The following is a 27,545-nucleotide window of genomic DNA, read 5'->3' as shown; positions in this document are numbered from 1 at the left end:
ACCATACCTACTGTGAAGCATGGGGGTGGAAACGTCATGCTTTGGGGCTGTTTTTCTGCAAAGGGACCAGGACGACTGATCCGTGTAAAGGAAAGAATGAATGGGGCCATGTATCGTGAGATTTTGAGTGAAAACCTCCTTCCATCAACAAGGGCATTGAAGATGAAACGTGGCTGGGTCTTTCAGCATGACAATGATACCAAACACACCGCCCGGGCAATGAAGGAGTGGCTTCGTAAGAAGCATTTCAAGGTCCTGGAGTGGCCTAGCCAGTCTCCAGATCTCAACCCCATAGAAAATCTTTGGAGGGAGTTGAATGTCCGTGTTGCCCAGCAACAGCCCCAAAACATCACTGCTCTAGAGGAGATCAGCATGGAGGAATGGGCCAAAATACCAGCAACAGTGTGTGAAAACCTTGTGAAGACTTACAGAAAACGTTTGACCTCTATCATTGCCAACAAAGGGTATATAACAAAGTATTGAGATAAACTTTTGTTATTGACCAAATACTTATTTTCCACCATAATTTGCAAATAAATTCATTAAAAATCCTACAATGTGATTTTCTGGATTTTTTTTCTCATGTTGTCTGTCATAGTTGAAGTGTACCTATGATGAAAATGACAGGCCTCTCTCATCTTTTTAAGTGGGAGAACTTGCACAATTGGTGGCCGACTAAATACTTTTTTGCCCCACTGTAAGTAAGGAAGTAGGTATTGGGTAAAAATGGTGGAGCTGGTGTGCGTTAGGGAGTAACAGTGTAGGTAAACAAGGCAGGGCAGGTACTTAATGATTAGCGAATAATGATTTATTGATTCTGACCTTGATAGGTAAAGCAAAATTCCAAGTGTGTTAGGTGTAGCATTTGACTGTCTACTAGTATATTTAGAGTGCCATCAGAAAATATTAAGACCCATTCCCTTTGTTACATTACAGCCTTATTCTAAAATGGATTAACTAAGAAAAAATCCTCAATCTACACACAATAATGACAAAGCAAAGACATGTTGTTAGACATTTTTGCAAATGTATATATTTTTTAAACAGAAATATATTATTTAAAAGTATACAGATTCTTTGCTTTGAGATTCAAAATTGAGCTGGTGCATCCTGTTTCCATTGATCATCCTTGAGATGTTTCTACAACTTGATTGTAGAGTCCATGATTTGGAAAGTCACACCTGTCTATACAAGGTCCCACAGTTGACAGTGCATGTCAGAGCAAAAACAAAAGTCCATGAGGTCGAAGGAAGTGTCCGTAGAGCTCCGAGACAGGATTGTATCGAGGCAAAGATCTGGGGAAGGATACCAAAACATTTCTGCAGCATTGAAGATCCCCAAGATCACAGTGGCCTCCATCATTCTTAAATGGAAGATGTTTGGAACCACCTAGACTCTTCCTAGAGCTGGCCGCCCAGCCAAACTGAGCAATCAGGGAGGGAAGTTGACCAAGAACCGACTGGTCACTCTGACAGAGCTCCAGAGTACCACTGTGGAGATGGGAGAACCTTACACAAGGACAACCATCTCTGCAGCACTCCACCAATCAGGCCTTTATGGTAGAGTGGCCAGACGGAAGCCACTCCTCAGTAAAAGGCACATGACAGCCTGCTTGGAGTTTGCCAAAAGGCACCTTAAGGACTCTCAGACCATGAGAAACAAGATTCTCTCGTCTGATGAAACCAAGACTGAACCATTTTGACTGAATGCCAAGCGTCACGTCTGGAGAAAACCTGGCACCATCCCTACGCTGAAGTATGGTGGTGGCAGCATCATGCTGTGGGGATGTTTTTCAATGACAGGGACAGGGAGACTAGTGAGGATTGAGGGAAAGATGAACAGAGCAAAGTAGAGAGAGATCTTTGATGAAAATCCGCTCCAGAGCATTCAGAACCTCAGACTAGGGTGAAGGTTCACCTTCCAACAGGAAAATGACCCTAAGCACACAGCCAAGACAACACAGGAGTGGCTTCGGGACAAGTCTCTGAATGTCCTTGAATGTCCCAGCTAGAGCCTGGACTTGAACCCGATTGAACATTTCTGGAGAGACCTGAAAATAACTGCAGCGATGCTCCCTATCCAACCTGACAGAGCTTGAGAGGATCTGCAGAGAAGAATGGGAGAAACTCCCCAAATACCGGTGTGCAAAGCTTGTAGCGTCATACCCAAGACTCGAGAATGTAATCGTTGCCAAAGGTGCTTGAACAAAGTACTGAGTAAAGGGTCTGAATACTTATGTAAATGTGATTTCAGGTTTTTATTTGTAGTAAGTGCACACATTTCAAAAAATCTGTTTTTGCTTGGTATTATATGTAGATTGATGAGGGGATTTAAAAAATATATATATGCATTTTAGCATAAGGCTCTAACGGAACAAAAGGTGGAAAAAGTCAAGCGATCTGAATACTTTCCGAATGCACTGTACGTGTGCAATCAAGGAGGACGGGGGATTCAAGGGTTGACTAACTCTTGTACAATTCGAATAAAGGTTGCGACTTCAATCCTTCATGAGAGCATTCTCAGCTGTGAGGATCTGAGCACACAGAGAGCAGAGGGGTTTAAAGTTCTGGAACATTGCGTGAGATCTCTACAGTGAATACAGGAAGTCTCCCAGGGACCACTTCCTGTCCCACTACTTGGTTTGCAAAAAGAGCTCATCTCTTTCCCAATTTGACATTCCATGATTCCTCAAATCCGGTCTCCTTACCTTCTCAGAACACATTGTAGGAAAAGGTCAGGAGGGGAGGGACTGTGTTCTGATCAAAAACACTCAAACTGTAGTATGAAATTATGGGTCTGACACTCGGGAAACACATCAACCACATTAACCCAAACACATGATAGAGATCTGTTAGCGATACGGCATAAACTACACACCATCTCACACTTGGACACAGTCAGACACACGCAGCCCCCCCGGGGGGGCAATCCATTCGGTGCCATATTCTGACTTTTACACAGGCAAGCAACTCTTGCACTGCTTCCAAATGCCTAATTTGTGCTTTAGACCCAAGTTCGCACGCATTACGCAAGTCGAAATCACATCCACTTGCAGTGAGTTTTCAGAAAAAAAACACACAATAGAAAGAAAAATCTAACTTGGCGAGAGAAACCACATAAATGAGAATAGGACCTGGTAGTTCGGCTGCTCTTAAGCGCATTAGTTACTGTTGTCCTCCGGCTTGTGGGATTGGAGCCCCTAAATAGTATTTCTTATTGTCTGTCCACACCGGTAACATACTAGCGGTGCCCAATCAATCAATCAATGAATGGAATGGAATGGAATGGAATGTATGTATGTGTATATGTGTATGTGTGTATATGTGTGTGTGTGTGTGTGTAAGGAGAATTAGAAGGCTGCTTCAGAACAGCCCACGCTGTCTCCATGCCAAAAGAGAGCTGGAGGAGAAAATACAGCGAACAAACAAGTCAGCTTAAATTCACTTCAGCAGAGTTTGCTAGTTGCGATGACCTTCTGAAAAGAACAGAAAAGTGGATAAATCTATCTTTTTTTTGTTCTTTATGCCATAATGCTTTCAACAGTAATGGAGACAGGATACTGAAGAAATACAGCATCGGGCGCAAGAAGGCAGAGAACCAAACAACAAATACGTCTTAATGCAAAAAACAGCCAGAGAGGGCCAGATTGAAACGCAATAACCAACTGTGCAAACAAGGACCTTTTTCCCAGCCCAACCTCTTTTTTTGTTGTCCCAATTCAAACTGCACTTTTGGTTGCGTCTGATTCTGGTTTCGATTGGATAATGAAAAGATACAGGGCAATAAGACAGTTGTTAGAAAACAAAAGAAAGCATATTTGTTTTGTTAACTTGTACACAACCCTTCGGTCTTCAACGGTTAAAGTTTGACTGTGCAATTGATCTGAAATAATGAATTATGTTGTAACCCAGGTCTCTGGCACTGGGTAGTGTGTGTGTGTGCACATTTATCTAAGTGCATGAATGCATGTTTTGTCAAAGAGCTCTGTTTCACTGCAACCCACAAACACACAAAGACCTACTAGCACATACAAACACTTTTATGAGGTACCGCTCAAATAAATCAGAGGCACCACTCCAATCTGTTTTCTATCAGTCCCAATAGAATCACTCATATCCTCTGATCTAACGTGTAAAAAGAAAAGAATAGGAAAAATAAACGTTTGGAGTTTGAGAGGTTGGAACTTCCTCCCTGCTTTATAGGCCGTCAACAACATCTGCAGCAGCTCTCCTGAGCCAGTCAGGACAGATGTGTGTGTGGGGGGGGGGGGGGGGGGGGGGGGGCATCAGGACACAGAGGGAGCAGCTGGAGTTGATGCTCTGAGTCCCCTTTCCTACTCAATCCTTCCAAAAGTCTGTCAGTCTGCTGTATCCCTCCATAGAATACAATGCTCAGATGTAAACCCAACACTCAGTCACACTGAAGATCCTCTATTAGTTAAGCCTACCCCTGGAGCGTCAGTTGAAAAATACCCTCTCCAAGTCAACTCGGATACAGTGGGGCAAAAAAGTATTTAGTCAGCCACCAATGGTGCCATTAATACAGGTAACGAGTGGATGACAGAGGAGCCACTTAAAGAAGAAGTTACAGGTCTGTGAGAGCCAGAAATCTTGCTTGTTTGTAGGTGACCAAATACTTATTTTCCACCATAATTTGCAAATAAATTCATTAAAAATCCTACAATGTGATTTTCAGGAATGTTTTTCTCTAATTTTGTCTGTCATAGTTGAAGTGTACCTATGATGAAAATTACAGGCCTCTCTCATCTTTTTAAGTGGGAGAACTTGCACAAATGGTGGCTGACTAAATACTTTTTTGCCCCACTGTACATTTGTGTACGTTTGAATGTTGCAGTAGCAGAGTAGGACCTTTCTTCTGTTTGGTGCTTCAGCATTTGAGCGAGCAAGAAAGAGAACTGAGGGTTTTCAGTGAATTTATGCAAATCACAAGGCTCATTGTAATTTCCTGCTTAGCAGGAAAATATCAGCGAAATCAGAGTGATCAAAATAAGATAGCACATCTGTACAGTCTCCACAGCTGGAAAGAGAGCGCCCTGAAATCCACCTGTCATCATCTCCACAACTTTAATAGCCACTTTAACTAGCCACTTTAAACAATGCTACCTTATATAATGTTACTTACCCTACATTATTCATCTCATATGCATACGTATATACTGTACTCTATATCATCGACTGTATCCTTATGTAATACATGCATCACTAGCCACTAACTATGCCACTTTGTTTACATACTCATCTCATATGTATATACTGTACTCGATACCATCTACTGTATCTTGTCTATGCTGCTCTGTACCATCACTCATTCATATATCCTTATGTACATATTCTTTATCCCCTTACACTGTGTACAAGACAGTAGTTTTGGAATTGTTAGTTAGATTACTTGTTGGTTATTACTGCATTGTCGGAACTAGAAGCACAAGCATTTCGCTACACTCGCATTAACATCTGCTAACCATGTGTATGTGACAAATACAATTTGATTTGATTTGAATATTTTGCTTTGCTTCTGAGTGGAATGCCTACCGGAGTGAATCAGTTCAAGTCATAGAACTAAGGCCAGGAGTTTTTCCTAACCACGTGACCTGACCAGGAAAAACATGTAGATAACTACAGTAGGTAGGCTCAAGGTTTTTTATTATTTTTTATTTTATTTTTATCGTCAGGTGGCAAGGGAAAAATTCCTGGCACTATCATGTAACCACCATCTTAATATTCAAGAGAGGAGGCGGCAAGGAGTTGACAAGGATGTGAGGAGTCGCAGAAATACAAATGAAAATAAAGCCCTAACCTTTGTAAATCTATGCTAAAGGCACTTACTCCCACACTCTCTGCTGCATCTACTGTTTCTCCTCCACCCACTGGATGACACCATTCCTAAACACAGGCTTGACACCTCCATTAACACTAACCCTGCTTTATATTAATTTCTTTCTCTCCTCCAACTCCCATGCCTTTCAGTAGACTACAGTTTCAGTCAAGGCTAGTGTGGTTTTGACTAAACCAGATCAGTTTGAATTCTGATCTAGGACCAGTATAATCAAAGGCCTTCGGTCGGCCTCTGCGATGACTGAAATAACTTCTGTAATTTAGCAGGGCCTTTTTCTTTTAACGAGGCAGGCCCCCAGTGTACTATATACACTCGTGTCTGTTCTCTGGCTCAAAAATCGAGCTTGGCCTAGCTGATTGACAAATGCATTTTTACGAGAGCCTTTAAAATAATTATTTACAATGATCACTTTATCATGATTCTAATTAGCTTGTTTGTTTAGATGGACATGATATATATGCTGTAAGACAACAACAAAAACGTTCTGACCTCCCGGCAACCTCTGGCAACCCCGCTCTGAGGGAGCGGCCGCACCCTCGCCTCCGTGCTTTCACATGCCGCCCACATGGCGCACGAAACAACTGTCTTACATGAAAGAACATCTCTGGCTTATTTACAGACGTAAATAAAAGCCTCTTTATCCTGATATAGAGGCATCATTCAGTTTTTTTACTGCTGTTTATACGAGCAGTCTTCATCAGAAAAAGAAACAAAAGATGGACCCTTTTAAAGGGATCCCCTTCATCATCTTTGCTTGCTTGTGTCATCAAAGCGGGATAGGATGGAACATGTGTGTTTATTGGCTGTGTATTCTTAAAAGGGATAGCACATTCAAAATAGATTTTGGGGTCAAATTCCTCTTTGGCCTACACACACAACCTTGAGTTGTGTCTGTAGGCCCGTAGTGACCGTATTCACAATAAACTGTTGTTAACTTTTGTCACAGCCAGGGGTTAGCATGATTAGAATCATCAGGGAAAAAATGCATGTAATTCATGGTACCGATGTTAGCAAAGCAGCCTTGCAAGTTGAAACGTCCTCAAAAACACTTTTTTATTGTTTATTTGCATGCATACCTCTGTAATAGTCACTGGAATTTTGTTACGCAAAACTGGAACTATTTCCTTATGTATTCTCACACCCACATCAGTCTGTTTGCTGTAACATGGACAATAAAGTTGTATTGTGTGCTTCCTTTTCTGTTGGGCACTCAGATGCAGATTGATTACCAGCTACAAAACTCACCAGTGGCTTGATGGAACTATGAGAGCATATTCAGATATTACTGCAACAAATAACATTCTTGTAGAAAAGAAAACATGGACAGGTTCTTCTCAAGTATCGACACTTAGGAAGTTACGGCTTGCAATGCAGCTTTGTTAACATCATTGGGGGGGGGGATGCTAATCATGCTACCTCCTGGCTGTGACAAAAGTAAACAACAGATTATTGTGGAAGCCATCACTACTCGCCTACAGACAACTTCAAAAGGAAGAGGAATTGTCCCTTAGTCATGCATTGATGTAAACGACACACCGGGGAAAATGTGACTAAGGGGCCTTTCACACTTAATTGGTTTGTAGCATTTTTTCAGAACTCTGGTGCGTTTACCCCTTTAGTTTGGTTCCTAAACAACGCACCGCGCTAAACAATGCACCGTGGTTTGCTCAAAAAGGGTGATCTTGGTCCGATTCAGCGGCAGGTGAGAATGCAGTCCAGACCAAACACAGGAAAATAACCAGTATTACTAGTTGTTTGACTGCAAGCATTTGATAAAATGCATGCAGCATCATAACTTGATATCTCAGACATTCTGTGAGTAGCAGTGCATTGATGAGTGTATCCGATGCAGGTTAGGGGAGACGGGCTATAGGCCACTGAATATAACCTATTCAAGTTGAAGTTAGAGCGGCTATTGCAAATTCCTCCCTTCATGTTGTTGGAAGACAAAAGCGAAAGTAATATGAAGATTTGGACACAAGTGATGCTTCATGATAATCATAGATGGATTTAAGGTGAGCATTTGTGTCCACAAATTAACAAATTACTTGCATGGATAAGTGGTTTTGCTTAGGAATTGAAGTGGTTTGACAATGTAAAAGCAAAATAGGAAAATTTTAAAAATACAGTCTAACAAATAAACTTTGATTCAAACTATAGCTCAAAACTACGTGTGAAAACGCACTAGGTAGTAGTTATGATTAACCCCTAAATGGGGAATAGGGTGTCATTTGAGACACTAAGCCCTGCATCTTCGTGGGGTGGCTGTGGGCTAGAACCCAGCAGGAGTCTGTAGGTTGGGTGTGGTGGTGGTGCTCCAGGCACAGTGAAGTTGCTACCAGAGAAATCTGGTTCTTGTTAACACACTACCAGGGACATTGAGTACTTCTCGGCTATGCCCAGTACAAACACACACAGATGACTCTCCCCACATAGACTTGCACTGAAAAACACATACATAAACATCAAACAAAGATATGTGCACCAACACTTACACAGCAAAGTAAAGACCAACTAGGCAGACATTTTGGCATGCGATCTGTGACCTCCATCTATGATCTTGGAGATCTACAGAATGATCTGTGATCTGAGGGAAAGCCCCTTATCTTCCTCCCATAATGCCATGCAGGCTCCCTAAAAACAGTTCCTTTGAAATGGGATCCTCTGTTATAGTACCAGCTTTAAATCCTACACTGCTAACATGCATGTTTTATGTCCCATGTTTAATGTATCTCTGTAAGTATATCACTCAAGTTTCCAATTATCCAATTCCCTCTTCCCCCTCCCCTCCATGGACATTATTTACAGGGGGAGCCATTTACTTCAACTGTCTCTCTCTCCACTCGGTCTCCCCCCTTTCTTTCCCTCCTGGGGTAGCACCATGTTGTAGATCCCAAAATGTTCAACAAGCTTTCCCATGATATTATCAACAACATTCTTGGACAGGGAGAAATAGGACGATTAAATGTCAATTCGGGCTCTGGTCCAGCGGTTCGATCCGGAGTGTCTTATGTTCTAAGTCTGTGTGCTTAACCCTGTGGACCTCCTCAACATCTGCTCTGTGTCAAACATTAGTGACAGTAGAGACATGGTGATTGAAGGTCCACACCTAGGCCTAATTTGTAGCAAACTCACTGCAGCCGTCTGTGAGAGGAACTGATGTCAACCTGCTATTAGAAACACACACACCACACCCAACAAACAAGCACAAACTCCTACACATGTGCTTGTGAACTCTAAAAGTGCACACGCACACACACAAACTTCCAAATGGCATTCACTAGTTTGAGTGCAGCCATCTATCTCCTGGTGCTTTTCTTGTGTTCTCTGGGCCATGAGCTAAATTCAGTCCAGCCAGAGTCCAGCGCAGAGCCCCAGAGGGAAGCAACAGATTAGAAGCAGAGGGAGCTGAGTTCCAAACAGCCCTGTTACGATATGGTGCTTCTTCCCCCGTATCTCATCTCCCACTACCTATCCCCCCCCCCCCAATCCACTTATTGCTCCCGCTTTCCCCTTCCCTGTCTCTCTCTCCCTCTGGTGTACAGTATACAGCCCCTGACAGACAGATGGGCCTGGGGAAGTGAGAGGGGATTGGGGTTCTGGACAGTCACCAGGACACACTGAGCCATCCGGCCAGGACCACTGATCCCTGACCCGGTTCCCACTGCTGTTCCACAACAGCAGAACCTCAGGATGTTCCAGGTGTTTTACACAACATCTGTCTGACAGGAGGTGGCCTGGTCCGAGGCTCTACAGGAGGCTGCATGGGGGGAGTGAGGGAGGGAGGACTCACTGACCCCCATGGATTCGGAATGTTCTGGTACAGCCTCAGTGAATGACACAGACTTGGAAGAAAGTGCCAGTAAATTTAGAGGGTGATGTCTATGGTTATCTCCAGGAGCGAGATGTGGTTCAGCTCCCGGTGGTGTGAGGTAAGGGTGTCTAGTGTGTGTGTGTGACAGAGCCCCCTCTCTCACACATTCATTGTCCATCAGGGTATGGTTAGATCAGAGCAGAGAGGACAGAGGGCAGCAGATGAGAGGCTTCAGGAGGGCTGAGGGGGAGTGCTGCAGAAGAGTATTTCTTTATGGTTTCACAGGACAGCCTGCTCTTCCAGCATCATGAATAAGTTATCGGACTGCTTGGATCCATAATCCAGCCCTGCCAGGACCTCAACAGCCATACACTGGCAGTAAGCTGGCAATGAGGGATGGACACACGTTCGAGCACACAAACCTACAGGCGCACAAACCTACAGGCGCACACACACACACACACAGGGTAAGTGATATACCGTGCTGCAGTCTCTTAGCAGGCAGGAAATGTCCAGAAACTATGGCAGTCACAGTAAAGTCGCAAGGGTGGAGAGGGCAAGATGGGGGCCAGTCTCCGTCTGTCTTGTTTTGGCCAAAACCCTTTCTCTTAGTCTTCCCCTCTAAACCCAGAGCAGACTGTAGACCCTCACCCATTAACTAGACCTGTGATAGGAAGTCGCAATCCCCAGTATGTTACACACCACTGTAATTATTCAGGCCTATACTACAACTGTTGTGTCTGGACCATGAATACACGCCCCTTACACAAGCCACAATCCCCCAAACGACCACTGTGGATCCCACCACCACAGAAACATCAGTCAACACATGAAACATAGCATCCCCACCGCACCTCAGAGGGCAGCGGTCAGCAGCTGTGAGGAGAGGAAGTGAGAGGTGCAGAGGGAAGCACCCAGCTTCTGCCTGACAGGGCCAGTCTATCTATAGCAGAAGGAGAGGGATGGAGAAAGGGAGGGAGGAGCAGCCCAGATAAGAGAGCAGAGGAGGGAAGGTGGAGATGTGAAAGTCTTCCAGCAGTGTGCTATAAGTTACGCTAACATAGCCTGAGTGAGCAGTATCCCACTGCACTGGAAGAACAATGACATCACAGAGACTAAGTGTAGCTGTAGCCTGCCTACTCGGAAACCGGCCTTGTAGATTGTAGCAGATTCATTGACAGGCCCAAATGGATATGCTGCAAATGAACAACCACATTTCTCTATGGTCTTTTGACAATGTATGCTATGACCTCACCATGTTCGAGCATTACCAGTGCCCAATGAACCTAGCACAATCCGGAATGCAATCAAGTAGAGTTATTTGGATAAATCTGACTTAACTTATAAGTGTCTTAACTTAAACTGTCCATACACCATTCACATGCATATATTCTGTTCTGATACGTCTTCATTTCTTGTCATTTTTTAACGTTTAGATTATGTGTGTGTCAGTGGCGGTCAGTGCCATTTAAGATGAGGGAGGACAATATTTTTTTTTAATGAACATAGCCTTATTTCTATTACAGCATATTCCATTCACCCAGCTCAAAGTAACATCGATAGGTTTAGGCTACTAGATGACACTCACATTTTCACTACAACCTAGCCTGTAAATTAAAGTTTACAACGTAGGTGCACAGGTCTTGAGAAATTTGAGTAATCAAAGTGAGAGACCGTGACATTGATTACCGCCTTGCACACTCTTGCCTGCATCTATCTGATCTAAGTTTTAAATCACCAGTCTAACAGTTGCAAACAAGAGTTTCTATTAGCGAAATGCAGGTATATTTATCCCATTTCCTCCTGTTTGCTTCCGTTTAAGAATCATTCATCAACAGAATCTGCAGAATGAATACACCCCTTCTCACAAGCAAACAATCATGCAGTACAGTGTACACTCAGTACGCAGTTCAGCGGGCCCAGGTTGCAATGAATTAATCAAAACTAAAACTTACCTTGACTTGGAAGAGCTCCAGTGTTGGATTGCCATAGCCAGCTAGCTAACACAGCATCCCTCTCTGTTTGAGCTGGGTGTTTGAGTACGTTAAACTAGCTAGCTGCATTCGCTAGCAAATGAAGTGAAAATATATATATATATATATATATATATATATATATATATATATATATATATATATATATATATATATATATATATATATATATATATATATATATATATATATATACAGTGCCTTGCGAAAGTATTCGGCCCCCTTGAACTTTGCGACCTTTTGCCACATTTCAGGCTTCAAACATAAAGATATAAAACTGTATTTTTTTGTGAAGAATCAACAACAAGTGGGACACAATCATGAAGTGGAACGACATTTATTGGATATTTCAAACTTTTTTAACAAATCAAAAACTGAAAAATTGGGCGTACAAAGTTATTCAGCCCCCTTAAGTTAATACTTTGTAGCGCCACCTTTTGCTGCGATTACAGCTGTAAGTCGCTTGGGGTATGTCTCTATAAGTTTTGCACATCGAGAGACTGACATTTTTTCCCATTCCTCCTTGCAAAACAGCTCGAGCTCAGTGAGGTTGGATGGAGAGCATTTGTGAACAGCAGTTTTCAGTTCTTTCCACAGATTCTCGATTGGATTCAGGTCTGGACTTTGACTTGGCCATTCTAACACCTGGATATGTTTATTTTTGAACCAGTCCATTGTAGATTTTGCTTTATGTTTTGGATCATTGTCTTGTTGGAAGACAAATCTCCGTCCCAGTCTCAGGTCTTTTGCAGACTCCATCAGGTTTTCTTCCAGAATGGTCCTGTATTTGGCTCCATCCATCTTCCCATCAATTTTAACCATCTTCCCTGTCCCTGCTGAAGAAAAGCAGGCCCAAACCATGATGCTGCCACCACCATGTTTGACAGTGGGGATGGTGTGTTCAGGGTGTTGCTTTTACGCCAAACATAACGTTTTGCATTGTTGCCAAAAAGTTCAATTTTGGTTTCATCTGACCAGAGCACCTTCTTCCACATGTTTGGTGTGTCTCCCAGGTGGCTTGTGGCAAACTTTAAACGACACTTTTTATGGATATCTTTAAGAAATGGCTTTCTTCTTGCCACTTCCATAAAGGCCAGATTTGTGCAATATACGACTGATTGTTGTCCTATGGACAGAGTCTCCCACCTCAGCTGTAGATCTTTGCAGTTCATCCAGAGTGATCATGGGCCTCTTGGCTGCATCTCTGATCAGTCTTCTCCTTGTATGAGCTGAAAGTTTAGAGGGATGGCCAGGTCTTGGTAGATTTGCAGTGGTCTGATACTCCTTCCATTTCAATATTATTGGTTGCACAGTGCTCCTTGGGATGTTTAAAGCTTGGGAAATCTTTTTGTATCCAAATCCTGCTTTAAACTTCTTCACAACAGTATCTCGGACCTGCCTGGTGTGTTTCTTGTTCTTCATGATGCTCTCTGCGCTTTTAACGGACCTCTGAGACTATCACAGTGCAGGTGCATTTATACGGAGACTTGATTACACACAGGTGGATTGTATTTATCATCATTAGTCATTTAGGTCAACATTGGATCATTCAGAGATCCTCACTGAACTTCTGGAGAGAGTTTGCTGCACTGAAAGTAAAGGGGCTGAATAATTTTGCACGCCCCATTTTTCAGTTTTTGATTTGTTAAAAAAGTTTGAAATATCCAATAAATGTCGTTCCACTTCATGATTGTGTCCCACTTGTTGTTGATTCTTCACAAAAAAATACAGTTTTATATCTTTATGTTTGAAGCCTGAAATGTGGCAAAAGGTCGCAAAGTTCAAGGGGGCCGAATACTTTCGCAAGGCACTCATATATATATATATATATATAGCTAGCTCTCTCTCTTCATTTTTGAAGAAATACATTTGTTCAAAAACTGTTCAACTATTGTCTTTCTCTCTCTTTGAGTCAACAACTCACCGTACTTTTATGCACTGCTAGCTAGCTGTAGCTTAGGCTTTCAGTACTAGATTCATTCTCTGATCCTTTGATTGGGTGGACAACATGCCAGTTCATTTGTTTTTTTATTTAATTAGGCAAGTAAGTTCAGAACAAATTTTTATTTACAATGACGGCCTACCCCCCCGGGAAAAATCCTCCACTAAACCGGATGACGCTGGGCCAGTTGTGCGCTGTTCTATGGGACTACCGATCACGGCCGGTTGTGACACAGCCTGGGAACGAACCAGGGTCTGTACTGATGCCTCTAGCATTGCAGTGCCATAGACCGCTGCCCCACTCGGGAGGCCTATGCTGCAAGAGCTCTGACAGGTTGTTGGACGTCCTTAGGAAGTTATAATTACTGTGTAATATATAGAAGGGGGTGAGAACCATGAGCCCCCTAGGTTTTGAATTGAAGTCAATGTACCCAGAGGAGGATGGAAACTAGCTGGAAACTAGCTGTCCTCCGGCTACACCAGAGAGTGCTGCTGAGGCTACTGTAGACCTTCATTATAAAACAGTGTGTTTTGAGAAATTATTTGGTGACATGAATATATTTAGTATAGTTTTATCTAAAAAGGGTAACTAATGTTTCACTATAAAAAAAAATTTAAAAAATGGAGAGGATGGACCTCTCCTTCCTCCTCTGAGGAGCCTCCACTGGTGTGTATTGTTATCGGTAGATATTGCTGCACTGTTGGCGCTAGACACATAAGATTTTTCTGCACCTGCGATAACATCTGCAAAACTGTGTAAGCAACCAATAAACTTTGATTTGAAGTGACTCATAAGTCAGAAGTGACTCACGCGCCATTCTTATGTGCCTTTTTATTCCGTGTGTGTGTGTGTATGTGTGTGTGTGTGTGTGTGTGTGTGTGTGTGAGAGAGAATGTCTGTGTCCTTCCTTTTATTTTATCTGGGTTGCATCCATGTTCAGAGCAATTACACAAACACACCACGCTCTCATATGAACAATACTGACAGAGTCAGCTAGTGCTATTCTTGTCTCACTCCCTGGGAAAACACACTAGCAAGGAGGGAAGATGCCATTGAGTGACTGTTTGTGCATGTGCGTGTGCGCCATGTGCCTGTGTCTAGGTCTATATGTGTGTGGGTGTGTGAAAAGCCAGACCTGGAACACAAGGCTAGAAGAATAAGTCAGTGTGTTTGTTTTGGTGCGGGCCTCATATCATTTTACAGATACAATAAAAAATACTAGCTATTCATGGATTACAAGTTTTGTCACAATATTGTTTTGAACGTTAGTTTTGGACTGATTCCCGACTGAGCATTCTACTCAATGCATCGTAAATGGGCACCGATGAAGATTCCATCAAAAGTTAATTACAGTGGTTTGCAAATACAATGACATTCAAAATGAGGCAATAATTAGTAGAAAAACCTTTTGATGTCACCAGATTGACTTTAGATGCAGTATAACGTTAGCTAGCTAAGATTGGGGGTAGGCCAGTTTTAGTTAGCTAACATTAGTATTGCTAGCTACAGTATTTCTGACAAACTTTGCTAGTTAATGGCAACATTGCCATCTGTCAAAAGTAAATTTGACAACATGATAATAGTGGCAAAGTTGTTTCCTACTAAATATTTGGCTTGTCAACACTTTAAGGCACCACTATGGCGCCACCAACAGAGGGCAGCTTGAGAAAGTTCAAAACAATGGCGTGACAGAGGTGCAAACTATGAATAAAATTAAGGGGGAAAAGAAAAGAGGGTCTTTATTGGACAAGGCTTCCATGCTCTGCCAGGGGGATAGGACCCTGCCTCGTTAAGTACCTATACTAAGCGAGGGTACGTCCCAAATGGCACCCTATTCCCTATCTAGTAAAAAGTAGTACACTATATTATAGGGGATAGGGTGCCATTTGAGACACAGCCCTAGTTAGCTACACTCTGGCACCGTGAGGGGTTCCATGATCTAAGACACACTGCTCTTCAATGCACTACACAGTGTGTTTACACAGAGTGGCTGGATCTAGTGTTAATGGCAGAAGGTGTTTTACAATGTCATCAGTGTGTGGGGAGGGAGGATGCATTTGATAGTCTTACATTTAATAGTTAAAACAATGAGGAACGAGCCATGACCTGACAAGTGAGATGTACTAAATAAAGCAGAAAGACAGAGTTAACAACACGTTAGTGCTAAATAACATTGGAAATAGAGTTGTACCACTACTGTATAACTTTTTTCTTTTTTTTCCCGCTTTTGTTGGCTTCAAAATCAGAACCAGTACCAAATTGCAACCGGAGCCAAGATGCAAGAGAGAAACAGGAATGCTGCTGTCAGGCCCACCGGACTCAACGACCGGTTCAAATGAGGACGTGAGTGTGTCTTAGTCTCAGTGTGTGCCTTCTCCATTGTCATCGTCAAGCCAAACAACATTGGCATGACAAGAGAGCAGAAACAGACTGGCATCCAGGCTAGCTCTAAGCCAGGTAGTCTCGCAATCAACACATACTAATTTGAGAATCACCGAGTTCAATGAGTTATGGAGATACAGAGAACAGCTGGAGTTCAAGTAAAGGACAAGTGATAAACTATTATATTGTGGAAAGTACCATTGGCACACATAGGAGCATTTACTCTAGACTAGCTAACCAAGTCTAGAGTTTGGAGTAGCCAGGACTGTTGGAGTTCCTTACCTAACATTAGCTGTTCTCCAAACAATGACAGCACCTTGGAATAAGGGATGAGCTAATTGGCTGAAAAATAGCTAGGGTTTAGTAAGAGCAGAACTCATAAGCTGAGAAAGAGTTAACGTCACACAAATGGTGCTGTGCACACACGCACCTGTCCTCAGAAAGAAAAACAGTCTAAGGAGCGTGAGAAAGAGAGCGAGCCACTTCCTCTACAGCCAGGCTTCTAGACGATCGAGATCATGAATATGAAATAATGCCCTGGTCTGCACAGCGCCCATCTGTGATGTATGATCTGCGATCGTCACACAGCCCTGGTGCTTTGATCAGGAGGTTCCCTTTGATCCCAGAGGAAAGAACAGAGAAACAGGAAGAACAGAGCCTCTGTCCTAAACACACCATCCTCTCCTCTATCCACAAAGAGAGGAGAGAAGGGAAGGATGGAGAGATGGAGGGGGGGGAGACTGACAGGAAGTTGAGAAAGCATGCAAGACAGACAGTGAGAGAGAGGCACATAAAACAGAGAAAGAGCAAGAGAACAAGAGATTAGAAAGAGAGAGAGAGAGCCAGAGAGAGAGAGACAGAGACAGAGAGACAGGAAGAGACAGAGAGAGAGAGAGAGAGAGCCAGAGAGAGAGAGAGAGAGCCAGAGAGAGAGAGAGAGAGCCAGAGAGAGAGAGCCAGAGAGAGAAAGAGAGCCAGAGAGAGAGAGAGAGAGCCAGAGAGAGAGAGAGCGAGAGCAAGAGAGAGAGAGAGAGCCAGAGAGAGAGAGAGAGAGCCAGAGAGAGAGAGAGAGAGCCAGAGAGAGAGAGAGAGAGCCAGAGAGAGAGAGAGAGAGCCAGAGAGAGAGAGAGAGAGCCAGAGAGAGAGAGAGAGAGCCAGAGAGAGAGAGAGAGCCAGAGAGAGAGAGAGAGAGAGCCAGAGAGAGAGAGAGAGAGCCAGAGAGAGAGAGAGAGAGCCAGAGAGAGAGAGAGAGAGAGCCAGAGAGAGAGAGAGAGCCAGAGAGAGAGAGAGAGCCAGAAAGAGAGAGAGAGCCAGAGAGAGAGCCAGACCAGACAGGGATAGAGAGCTAGCTCCTCTCGGTGCGCATTTAAGGGGTTTGCAGGAAAGAGGGGGACCAGCACACTGAGGTAACCCAGAAGTAATGAACAATCTGTGGGAACCTCCTTAAAACTCCATAGGTCTTGTTCATTAGGCACCAAACTGAAGAAAACGGCCTGAAACGGAGGAGCTACCTGGACTTCACATGTTCTGTTGCAAAAGGTTTTAAAGTGTTTTCCGTAATGAAGCTTGAGGATAAAGTTACTGCAGGGGGTGAAGGGACTTACCTGACCATCCTGCCCAACATGCACCTGGTGGATCTGAAGGTTCCCCTGAGAGAGAGAAGAGAGGGATCATTCAGACAGCCTGAGAGCATCACACAATTTGTAAACACACACTAATCATAGTGCATAATGAACATACCAATCACAGCATCATTCACTCACACACACACACAGCATAAACAAATCACAGACGCCATGACATTAACAAGACCACATGAAAAACAAGCCCAATTTAGCCTATATTCCTTGTGCTGTTTTCACTCCTAATTCTATTTAATATTCAATGCTGTCTGAGCTGCCATATGGACAGGCAGCATGGTAATCTCTCCCAAATAGCCTTATTTCCTTTTCCAACATGCTGAAACCAATGGCTTTGATGAAGAGGCCCCTGTTTCTAATGAAAACGCACACTGAGCGACAGTTGGGAAAAGTGGGATTTTGTTGCTAAGCTTTGAACTCCCAAAACAAACAAAATCATAGAGTGAAAAAATTTATTTTCTGGCGTCCGATCACAAAGAGCAGGAAAGGCTTTCAGAGCTTGTCTTCCCCAGTTTCTCTCAAACTGTCTTCCTCCCTGTGTCTTGGTTGTACAGGTTAGGAACCTCCGTAGAATACCTGGACGATGTGTCAGCCCTATTTGCAGTTGCATGCATGTGTACGTGTGTGTATGTATACGTCTACTCAAGTGTGTGCCCGCGCGCAGTGTCGCCTCAAAATAAATCTCTACCCCACATCTTATTACAAATATTTAACTATAATGCTGAGGCAGATAATTATTTCTCAAACACCATGTAGTTCTGAGTCTGATTCTCTTAGAGCCAACCCATTGTGTGCATGTGAGGCTGTCTAGTGAGAGACACAGACCATCTGGGTATTATTTGGAAACAAATAGTATAATAACCCATGCATAGGCAGGCGGTAGATATAAACAAGCACCGTTAACATTTAACATCTGTTGACGGTGAACTCTGCCTAATGACTTTCATACTGGCTACCATTACTGACTATTAAAGTGGCCCTCAGTCACTCACTGAGATACCCGGATAGATAGACAGACAGGCTGACGGGCAGACAGAAACACTTACCTCACTGTCCTGTGTGATTTGCACCTCTTCCCCCTGTGGGACCTGGGCAATATGGAGGTGTCCCTGAGGTATCTGATAAGGGAGAGAGAGAACAAGATGAGAGAGAGAACAATATGAGGGAACAAGATGAGAGAGAGAACAATATGAGGGAACAAGATGAGAGAGAGAACAATATGAGAGAACGAGAAAGAGAGAGAACAAGAACTCACAATGTGAAAAGCCTCTAGTCTGAGCCCTGCTGCAGTCGCTGCCTGACAGATCCTATGCTTTACATTTCCTCCACTGCATTAGCAGCACTTGTACATTTCAGGCTTGGCTGCACCCGCTAATACTCTGTAGAATATCAAGAGGGTAATATCTGCACAACGGTAAGCTCCCCATCATGATTCACTCTCTCCCCACTAGGCCTAGATTCAAATACTATTTGAAATCTTTCAAAATGTACATTGAGCGCTTGCTCTAGCCTGCTTGGAGTGCCAGATGGGTGGGTTTTGCAGTTTAGGACTACTACATTGGACCATTAAGCCAGGCAAGCTCAATCAAACACATAAGTATTTACAATTATTTCAAATAGTTTAACCCATGTCTACTCACTAATACATATTTTTCTCATTTTCTCAATTTTTGACATGATAATATTGCATTGGATATTAACGCAAAACTGATCTCTCATGGACATACTAGCATCTGACCAAATTACGCAAGATTGTAGTTCTGGGTCAACCGAGATGAACACAAAACTATACTTTTCACAAATAATGATCATTTAGCTTTTATAGTCTGCAAGGGTGGAATTCTGGCCTTAGCCTGTTCTTAGCCTGTTCTTAGCCTGTCGTTGTGTGTACAACTATACTTCTCCCAAATAACTAGTCAATTTTTTTAGAAACCGGTTACGGACTTTTGAGAAAGCATTTTAGTCAGCGTGGGGCACGGCCAGCTTCATCACACTCTGACCTGACATAGATTATAATATGACCAGCATTTCCCCTAACGCTCTCTGCCTTTTCAAGTCTAAACATATACAACAGAGTCAAGCTGCTAGCCTGATCCCAGATCTGTTTGTGATCTTGCAGTCTTGCTCTTCAAATAGCTTATAAACATAAACAACATTTCCCCAATTTGACATGGCAATAACTGACACGGAGTTGGCATGAAACCACAAACAGACTGTCACTCAGGCTATCAAGCTAATGCTTCCCTCAATAACACAGGACAACCTGGTGGAAGACGTGAGATCTGATAGTAGTACAGTACTTACTCCTTAGTTGGGTTTCAATACATTTCAATGGCAGACATAACATTTACTAAGATCCTTTCCTTCGTTATCACTGAAAAGGTCAAAGCACTGTCTTCATTCTAAGTGATAGTGTGGACATTGGAACAGAACAACATTGTGACTCCGTGAAGGTGCACAGGCAACAGGAAGTGATCAGAGTGATCCATGTTTTTGTCACTTCTAGATTAGACTACTGCAATGCTCTACTTTCCGGCTACCTGGATAAAGCACTAAATAAACTTCAGTTAGTGCTAAACACAGCTGCTAGAATCTTGACTAGGACCAAAAAATGTGATCATATTACTTCAGTGTTAGCCCCTCTACACTGGCTTCCTGTTAAAGCTAGGGCTGATTTCAATGTTTTACTGCTAACCTACAAAGCATTACGTGGGCTTGCTCCTACCCATCTTTCTGATTTGGTCCTGCCGTACATACCTACTGTCTCCCTTGCTGTCTCTGCCTGACTTGCTCCCCTCTCTCCACTGGGATTCTCTGCCTCTAACCCTATTACAGGGGCTGAGTCACTGGCTTACTGGTGCTCTTCCATGCCGTCCCTAGGAGGGGTGCGTCACTTGAGTGGGTTGAGTCACTGATGTGATCTTCCTGTCCGGGTTGGAGCCCCCCGCGGGTTTGTGCCGTGAGGGAGATTTTGTGGGCTATACTCAGCCTTGTCTCAGGATGGTAGGTTGGTGGTTGAAGATATCCCTCTAGTGGTGTGGGGGCTGTACTTTGGCAAAGTGGGTGGGGTTATATTCTGCCTGTTTGGTCCTGTCCGGGGGTATCATTGGACGGGGCCAGTGTCTCCTGACCCCTCCGGTCTCAGCCTTCAGTAATTATGCTGCAATAGTTAATGTGTCGGGGGGATAGGGTCAGTCTGTTATATCTGGGGGAAGTCTCGCTCTCTCTCACACACACACACAACCCCCCAGGACCATGCCTCGGGACTTCCTGGCCTGATGACTCCATGCTGTCCCCAGTCCACGTGGTCATGCTATTGCTCCAGTTTCAACTGTTCTGCCTGCGGCTATGGAACCCTGACCTGTTCACTGGACGTGCTACCTGTCCCGGACCTGCTGGTTTGGACACTCTCTCTACTGCACCTGCTGTCTCTAACTCTGAATGATCGGCTATGAAAAGCCAACTACAATTTACTCCCGAAGTGCTGATATGTTGCACCCTCTACAACCACTGTGATTATTATTATTTGACCCTGCTGGTCATCTATGAACATCTGACATGTTGCACCCTCTACAACCACTGTGATTATTATTATTATTTGACCCTGCTGGTCATCTATGAACATCTTGGCCATGCACTGTTATAATCTCCACCCGGCACAGCCAGAAAAGGACCGGCCAAGTTCCTGCCTTTCTAGGGAGTTTTTCCTAGCCATCATGCTAAGTTGTGTGTGCGCAGGGGTTTGTGAAAAGAAGAACTGAGACCAAAGGCAGAGAAATGGGGAGCGCAAAAGAAAAAAGAGGGGAAAAAGAGCAACCGAGAGAAATAGAAGACAGGGTTTAAGCCAGAGAGAGAAACAGGGCAGGTAAGAGAATGAGAGAGAAGGAAAAGAGGATGAGATAGAGAGATTAAACGAAATAAATCAGGGCTATAGGGAAGGATGGAGAGGAGACTGACACTCACCATTTGGACCTGTCCGTCCTCTCCTATGCGGTGGATCTGGACCTGTTGGACGGCTTGGTTGGCCAGGGTGTAGTGTAGAGTCTGCTGGGTCACCCCCTCCATGTGAGCCACCTCCGCCACAGCGCCAACCTCTGGGGAGGAAGGGCATTAGCACAGGGCAGGATAAGGCACTAGTGTAATGCAATAGAGTTAACAACAGTAAGGTTGAAGATAGAAGCTACCCAGCTCAGACACAGATCTAGGACCAGATTATTGACCGACTCCCCCAGATCCATTAGGTGGAAAGGGGGATAGCAAACTGAAATAAAAGCCCATTCACCTCTGGAGGAATACTTGGCAACAGCTCAGGCCATCTGCTGGATGATGGTGTGTGTTTATACTGTATCAATCATGTCTAAATACACAACAAGGACTCTCAAGCTAGCAGTCCAAACAGACTCATGACCCAGCGGCCAAACACAACCCCCCCGGCCTCAGTCTAAACACCCACCACTATCACACCCACGTCCCCCATCAGCCCACCATAGCTCCATCTATTATCTCATTGGGGGTGTGTGTGCTTGGTGTGTGTGATTAGTTTACACTGGTGCGTGCGTGCTCGCTTTGAGAATATGGGTTTTTGTTGCTAGATTGATGTAGGCCTACATCCCACCACACTGATCATAAAAGGGACAAAGCAGGCCTAAATGACTCATTCTCAAAATAATATTATCATGGCATATAAAACACGAGGCACAGACATCTGACTGGTACAGCTCATATCATAGTAATATGTTGTATTTCCTGCCAGTAAGAGGTCCATCTTCCAACCTTCAGCATGACCACAGGTGCCTCTCAAATGGCACCCTTAATCCTATATAGTGTGCTACATTTGACCAGAGCTCTATGGGCCTTGATCAAAAGTTGTGCACTATATAGTGAATAGGGTGCCATCTGGGGCACAACCCATGAACTGTGGTATGTAAATAATCCCCAGTCCAGCCATTGGCAGTGAGGCGAGAGCCTGGTGGCTCGTGGAGACTGTACTATTGGTGTTAGCCCTCGCTCTACATTCATTAATAAATAACGGTTTAAAGTTAGTTTAAATGTCGAAGCAGTTTTATTAAGGGGAGTGTGAGAGAACGTGCTCTGCAGGGTGCATGGGTGCGTGGTCTGGGAAAAGAGCAGGCTATGACTGTACACCCCTTGTGTGGGCTCACAGGATATTTGGGTTTCCCCTGCTGTCCCACTCTCTCTGGTCAGGGGTGAGAGGTGATGGATCACAGGGAGGGGAGGACAGGAGGCGTTGTTGTGTTGTGAAGATTAGAACCATCTGCTACACTCTGCATCTGCACTACTCACTGGGTTCCTTATACACCAACACTTACATAAGTGAGAGGAAATACTAGTTTTACTATAAAGTGTGTGTGTGTGTGTGTGTGTGAGATGACCCCAGGTATCATGACTACCTGAGCAGCCAGGCGCGTTGGCGCTACGTCTGGAGAAGCTCTTGACCGCCAGACTCTGGCCGCGCTGCTTGCGTCTCCATGCCGTGCGACACTTGGAGTCGATGCTCTGCTTGATCCGGTACCAGTCCGACTCAGTGATGCCAAACTTATAGAACAGGTGACCTGAGGGAAACAAGGACCGAGGGCACATGTTAGGATGACTTCAGTTTAAGATGGTTAACTCACCATGACAAGGTAGAAATGGTCATAATAATTGCTTAAGATGGAGAGCGGTTCATGCCAAGTCTGTGTGTGTAGTTTGGACAGTGTAACCTTGTCCCACTAACAATGCAACTCTGCCTGAACTGTGAAAATGTCAGAAGCACTGAAAACTCTAGCTAGATTCTAAATCTGGTGGTCAAGGTACAGGTGGTCAGGTACCACTGCTAGTACTCATATCATCCCAATCTCCGACCCTGGGGACCATGTATATGGATATATGGATATATAACATGGATATATAACATATATAACATATATAACATGTGAGAGGGTGGGGTTATGTTAGCAGCTGGTTTGAAGGTGAGACGGAGGAGTTGACAGCTTCTTTCTACCCCGATTAACGAGGCTGCTATCACCCGAGGGGAAGAGTTGAGACACGAGGAGGGGGAAGGGGGTGTGGGGGTTGGCCTCTAGCACACACACACCAACACACAAAACGCCTGACAGTCGTGTACAGGCACGAAAGGCAGGTGCTCTCTCACCAGTCCCAGTTGGACAGGCAGGCAGAGGAGTAGCTATGTTCCCATTAACTTTTGGTCGACATTTAGAAAGGTCGCATTTAAAATAGATGCGACAATTGCCTGCATGGGGGAGTTTCCATTTAACCATCGTGTCAATAAAAACAGCTGAACGTAATGACGTCACACCAACAAAACATTTTGTAGAAAAACCTAGTGTCGAATAAAAATGTAGTGGTTGAAGTGTTTACCCATTTAGGCAAATTGTGTATTAATACATTGGCAACTGCCTGTATGTCCTTCCACCTAGCAGTTTCAGGTCTCAGGTAGCCCGTGAAAGACAGCATGGATAGAACACAAGCATTTATATTTGCCATTCATAACAATTCTCATGCGCCAAAGTATCACCACGATCTGTGTATTGGTGACACTTGCGCTCCTGTACATCTGAAATAATTGGATGGTTAAACTTGCCAGCCAAACAGAAAAGCAAGGCGAAGCAATTCAGGCATGGGTAAACATTTTTATAGTAAGAAAAATAGTATTGGGCATTTAAAATGAAATGTTGGGTGGAGCATTATAGTTACGGGGTGACATTACGTGCCATGTGTACGTTCAAAATGATTTGGCAATCATCATTTATTAGAAAAACAGTTTCCATCATAGTTTATCGCAATAAAGAAAGTTTGTCGACAGAAGAATTAACCTGCCGAACATATACAAAATGTTGTCGACCTTTAGAACAGTTCTGCTATATCTGCCGTTTCCACTGAACATGCAACGATTTTTTTGTGACATAAACCTGGGACAATGGAAACCTGCCTACTGTGAGTGAGTCACCTGGCCCTGCTCCAGCCCCCACATACCTCAGTGTCAGCCCAAATCTGTCTCCACACACAGGTACACATACACACACCATACCTGAACTGCATAAACACACACCTGAATTACACAAAGACACACACAAAACAACTGCATCACACAAGTGCACGGACACACACACCAACACACTCCGCCACTCCTGCGATCAACAGACAGTAATAGATGTGGGGAGACAGAGTCCAAATCCCTCACCACACACACACACACACACACGACTAGTCCCAATAAATACTCCTCTACCACAGCCAGCCTCCCCTGGCTCCCCTCCCCCGGATCCCCTCCAGCTTCCCTCATTACCCATTTAAGCTTAATTAGGAATCAAAGGGGTCAGCGCATTAGCTATGGCCCCATCATGAACACTCCGACCTACATGTGCTTGTCAATTGGAGTTTGGTATGTTGTAAAATGTGTTATGCATGAATGCATGTGTTGTTCTAACCTGCCTGGGGAATGCAGAGAGATTCAGGTCACGCTGGATGGAACTGGAGCTACACTACAACATGGGTCAGTGCTATCTTAACAGGTAACACAGGAGTATTTGGAGTTGAGGGTGTGGCTGTTGTGACAAGTGGTTGATGACAGGGTCAAAGGATAACCTAAGTGCTAGAGGGTGAAGGGATTGAGCCCTCCCTATGATACATCTATGGGGAAAGATTGATCAAATAGTCACTGGCAACTGGTGCCATGTCAAGCGTGTGAGTGAGTGGGTTGGTGTGCGTGACTCACAGCGTACGCCGTAGATCATGAGCGGGTCCAGCTGCTTCTTGCCGTGCTTGCCCTGTCCTGACAGGTTGGACATTGCCTGCACTTCGCGGTGGAAAAGGTAGTCCAGCAGTGTCAGCGCCATCTTCTCCGCTGTGCGGCAGTTGGTGCTGAGGTGGAGCATGTCGCCCGGCAACACTGGGCAACGCACACGCATCTCTGCATTGTTCTCGTCGCCAAGCCACGTACCTGCTGGGTAGTCGTCTATAAAGAGAGGTGAAAGGGGGAGTTAAGTGGGTGTGTGGGTGCAGTGACAAAAGGTATAACCCCCAAAACTACTCTGCGTATAACCCCCAAAACTACTAGGTATAACCCCCAAAACTACTCTGCGTATAACCCCCAAAACTACTAGGTATAACCCACAAAACTATATAAACAAAAGTGTGGACAGCCCTTCAAATTAGTTCATCAAATGTCTGCCCTGTTAGAGCTGCCCCAGTCAACTATAAGTCCTGTTATTTTGAAGTGGAATTGTCTAGGAGCAACAACAGCTCAGCCGCAAAGTGTTAGGCCACACAAGCTCCCAGAACGGGAACACCGAGTGCTGAAGTGCGTAAAAATTGTCTGTCCTTGGTTGCAACACTCACTACCGAGTCCCAAACTGCCTCTGGAACCAACGTAAGCACAAGAACTGTTCGTCGGGAGCTTCATGAAATGGCTTTCCATGGCCAAGCAGCCGCACACAAGCCTAAGATCACTATGCGCAATGCCAAGCGTCGGCTGGAGTGGTGCAAAGCTCACCACCATTGGACCATTGGAGCAGTGGAAACAAGTTCTCTGGAGTGATGAATTACGCTTCACCATTTTGCAGTCCAACAGATGAATCTGGGTTTGGCGGATGCCAGGAGAACGCCACCTGCCCCAATACATAGTGCCAACTGTAAAGTTTGGTGGAGGAGGAATAATGGTCTGGGACCGTTTTACGCTAAAACATACAATGACATTCTAGACGATTTTGTGCTTCCAACTTTATGGCAACAGTTTGGGGAAGGCCCTTCCCTGTTTCACGAAGCCAGGTCCATACAGATGTGGTTTGTTGAGATCGGTGTGGAAGAACTGGACTGGCCTGCACAGAGTCCTGACCTTAACCCCATCGAACACCTTTGGGATGAATTGGAACGCCGACTGCAAGCCAAGCCTATTCGCCCAACATTAGTGCCCAATCTCACTAATGCTCGTGGCTGAATGGAAGCAAGTCCCTGCAGAAATGTTCCAACATCTAGTGGAAGCCTTCCCAGAAGAGTGGAGGCTGTTATAGCAGCAAAGGGGGGACCAACTCCATATTAATGTCCATGATTTTGGAATGAGAGCAGGTGTCCACATAACAGTAAACCTGTTGCTCTGCCTTCTCAACAACACTATCAAAAAGGCAGGTCCTGGTTTTGTCACACCTGGACTAATGTTCAGTCCTATGGTCAGGTGCCACAAAGAGAGATTACAATTGGCTCAGAACAGGGCAGCACAGCTAGCCCTTAGAATGTACACGGAGAGCTAATATTAATAATATGGATGTAAATCTCTCATGGCTCAAAGTGGAGGAGAGATAGACTTCATCACTACTTGTTTTTGTAAGAAGTGTTGACAAGCTGTATGTACCGAGCTGTCTGTTTAAACTACTAGCACACAGCTCGGACACGCACGAATACCCCACAAGACAGGCCACCAAAGATCTCTTCACTACCGAAATCAAGAACAGACTTTGGGAGGCGCACAGTACTACATAGAGACATGACCACATGGAACTCTATTCCTCATCAGGTAACTGATGCAAGCAGTACAAAGACACCTTATGGAACAGCAAGGACCGTGAAAAGACACAGGCACACGCTTACACATGATAAGACACGCACTCTACACACACGTACACATTCATTTTTTTATATACACGTGGTAGTAGAGTAGTGGCCTGAGGGAACACAATGTGTTGTGGAAAATGTTATGAAATGTCATGCAATATTTTAAATTGTATATAAATGCCTTAATGTTGCAGGACCACCGGAAGAGTAGCTGCCGTCAAGTCAAGGACTTGGCAGCAGCTAATGTGGATCCTTAATAAATACAAATCAAAGACATACTTTTGGTCACGTAGTGTATTTGTAGGTCGGTGTCTATAAGACATATTTGTGTGAAGCAGCAATAGCTC

At 44.2% G+C, this 27,545-nt stretch overlaps 1 protein-coding gene across 1 annotated transcript in view; it reads right to left on the bottom strand.

The window, feature by feature from the left end:
• LOC139406801 (protein BANP-like) overlaps positions 1–27,545 on the bottom strand; it is a 75,055-nt gene that overhangs the window by 25,525 nt on the left and 21,985 nt on the right. The window contains exons 7-11 of the mRNA XM_071149853.1: positions 25,367–25,606; positions 23,040–23,201; positions 21,592–21,722; positions 18,675–18,746; positions 17,593–17,637 (exon numbers count right to left, since the gene is read on the bottom strand). Of these exons, the coding sequence (XP_071005954.1) occupies positions 17,593–17,637; positions 18,675–18,746; positions 21,592–21,722; positions 23,040–23,201; positions 25,367–25,606 (650 nt within the window). The remainder of the gene's footprint in view (positions 1–17,592; positions 17,638–18,674; positions 18,747–21,591; positions 21,723–23,039; positions 23,202–25,366; positions 25,607–27,545) is intronic.

This window comes from Oncorhynchus clarkii, chromosome 1, assembly GCF_045791955.1.
Source record: "Oncorhynchus clarkii lewisi isolate Uvic-CL-2024 chromosome 1, UVic_Ocla_1.0, whole genome shotgun sequence".
NCBI classification, from domain to species: Eukaryota; Metazoa; Chordata; class Actinopteri; order Salmoniformes; family Salmonidae; genus Oncorhynchus; species Oncorhynchus clarkii.
The sequence above is the reverse complement of the archived record's forward strand: the minus strand, read 5'-3'. Positions and strand labels throughout refer to the sequence as shown.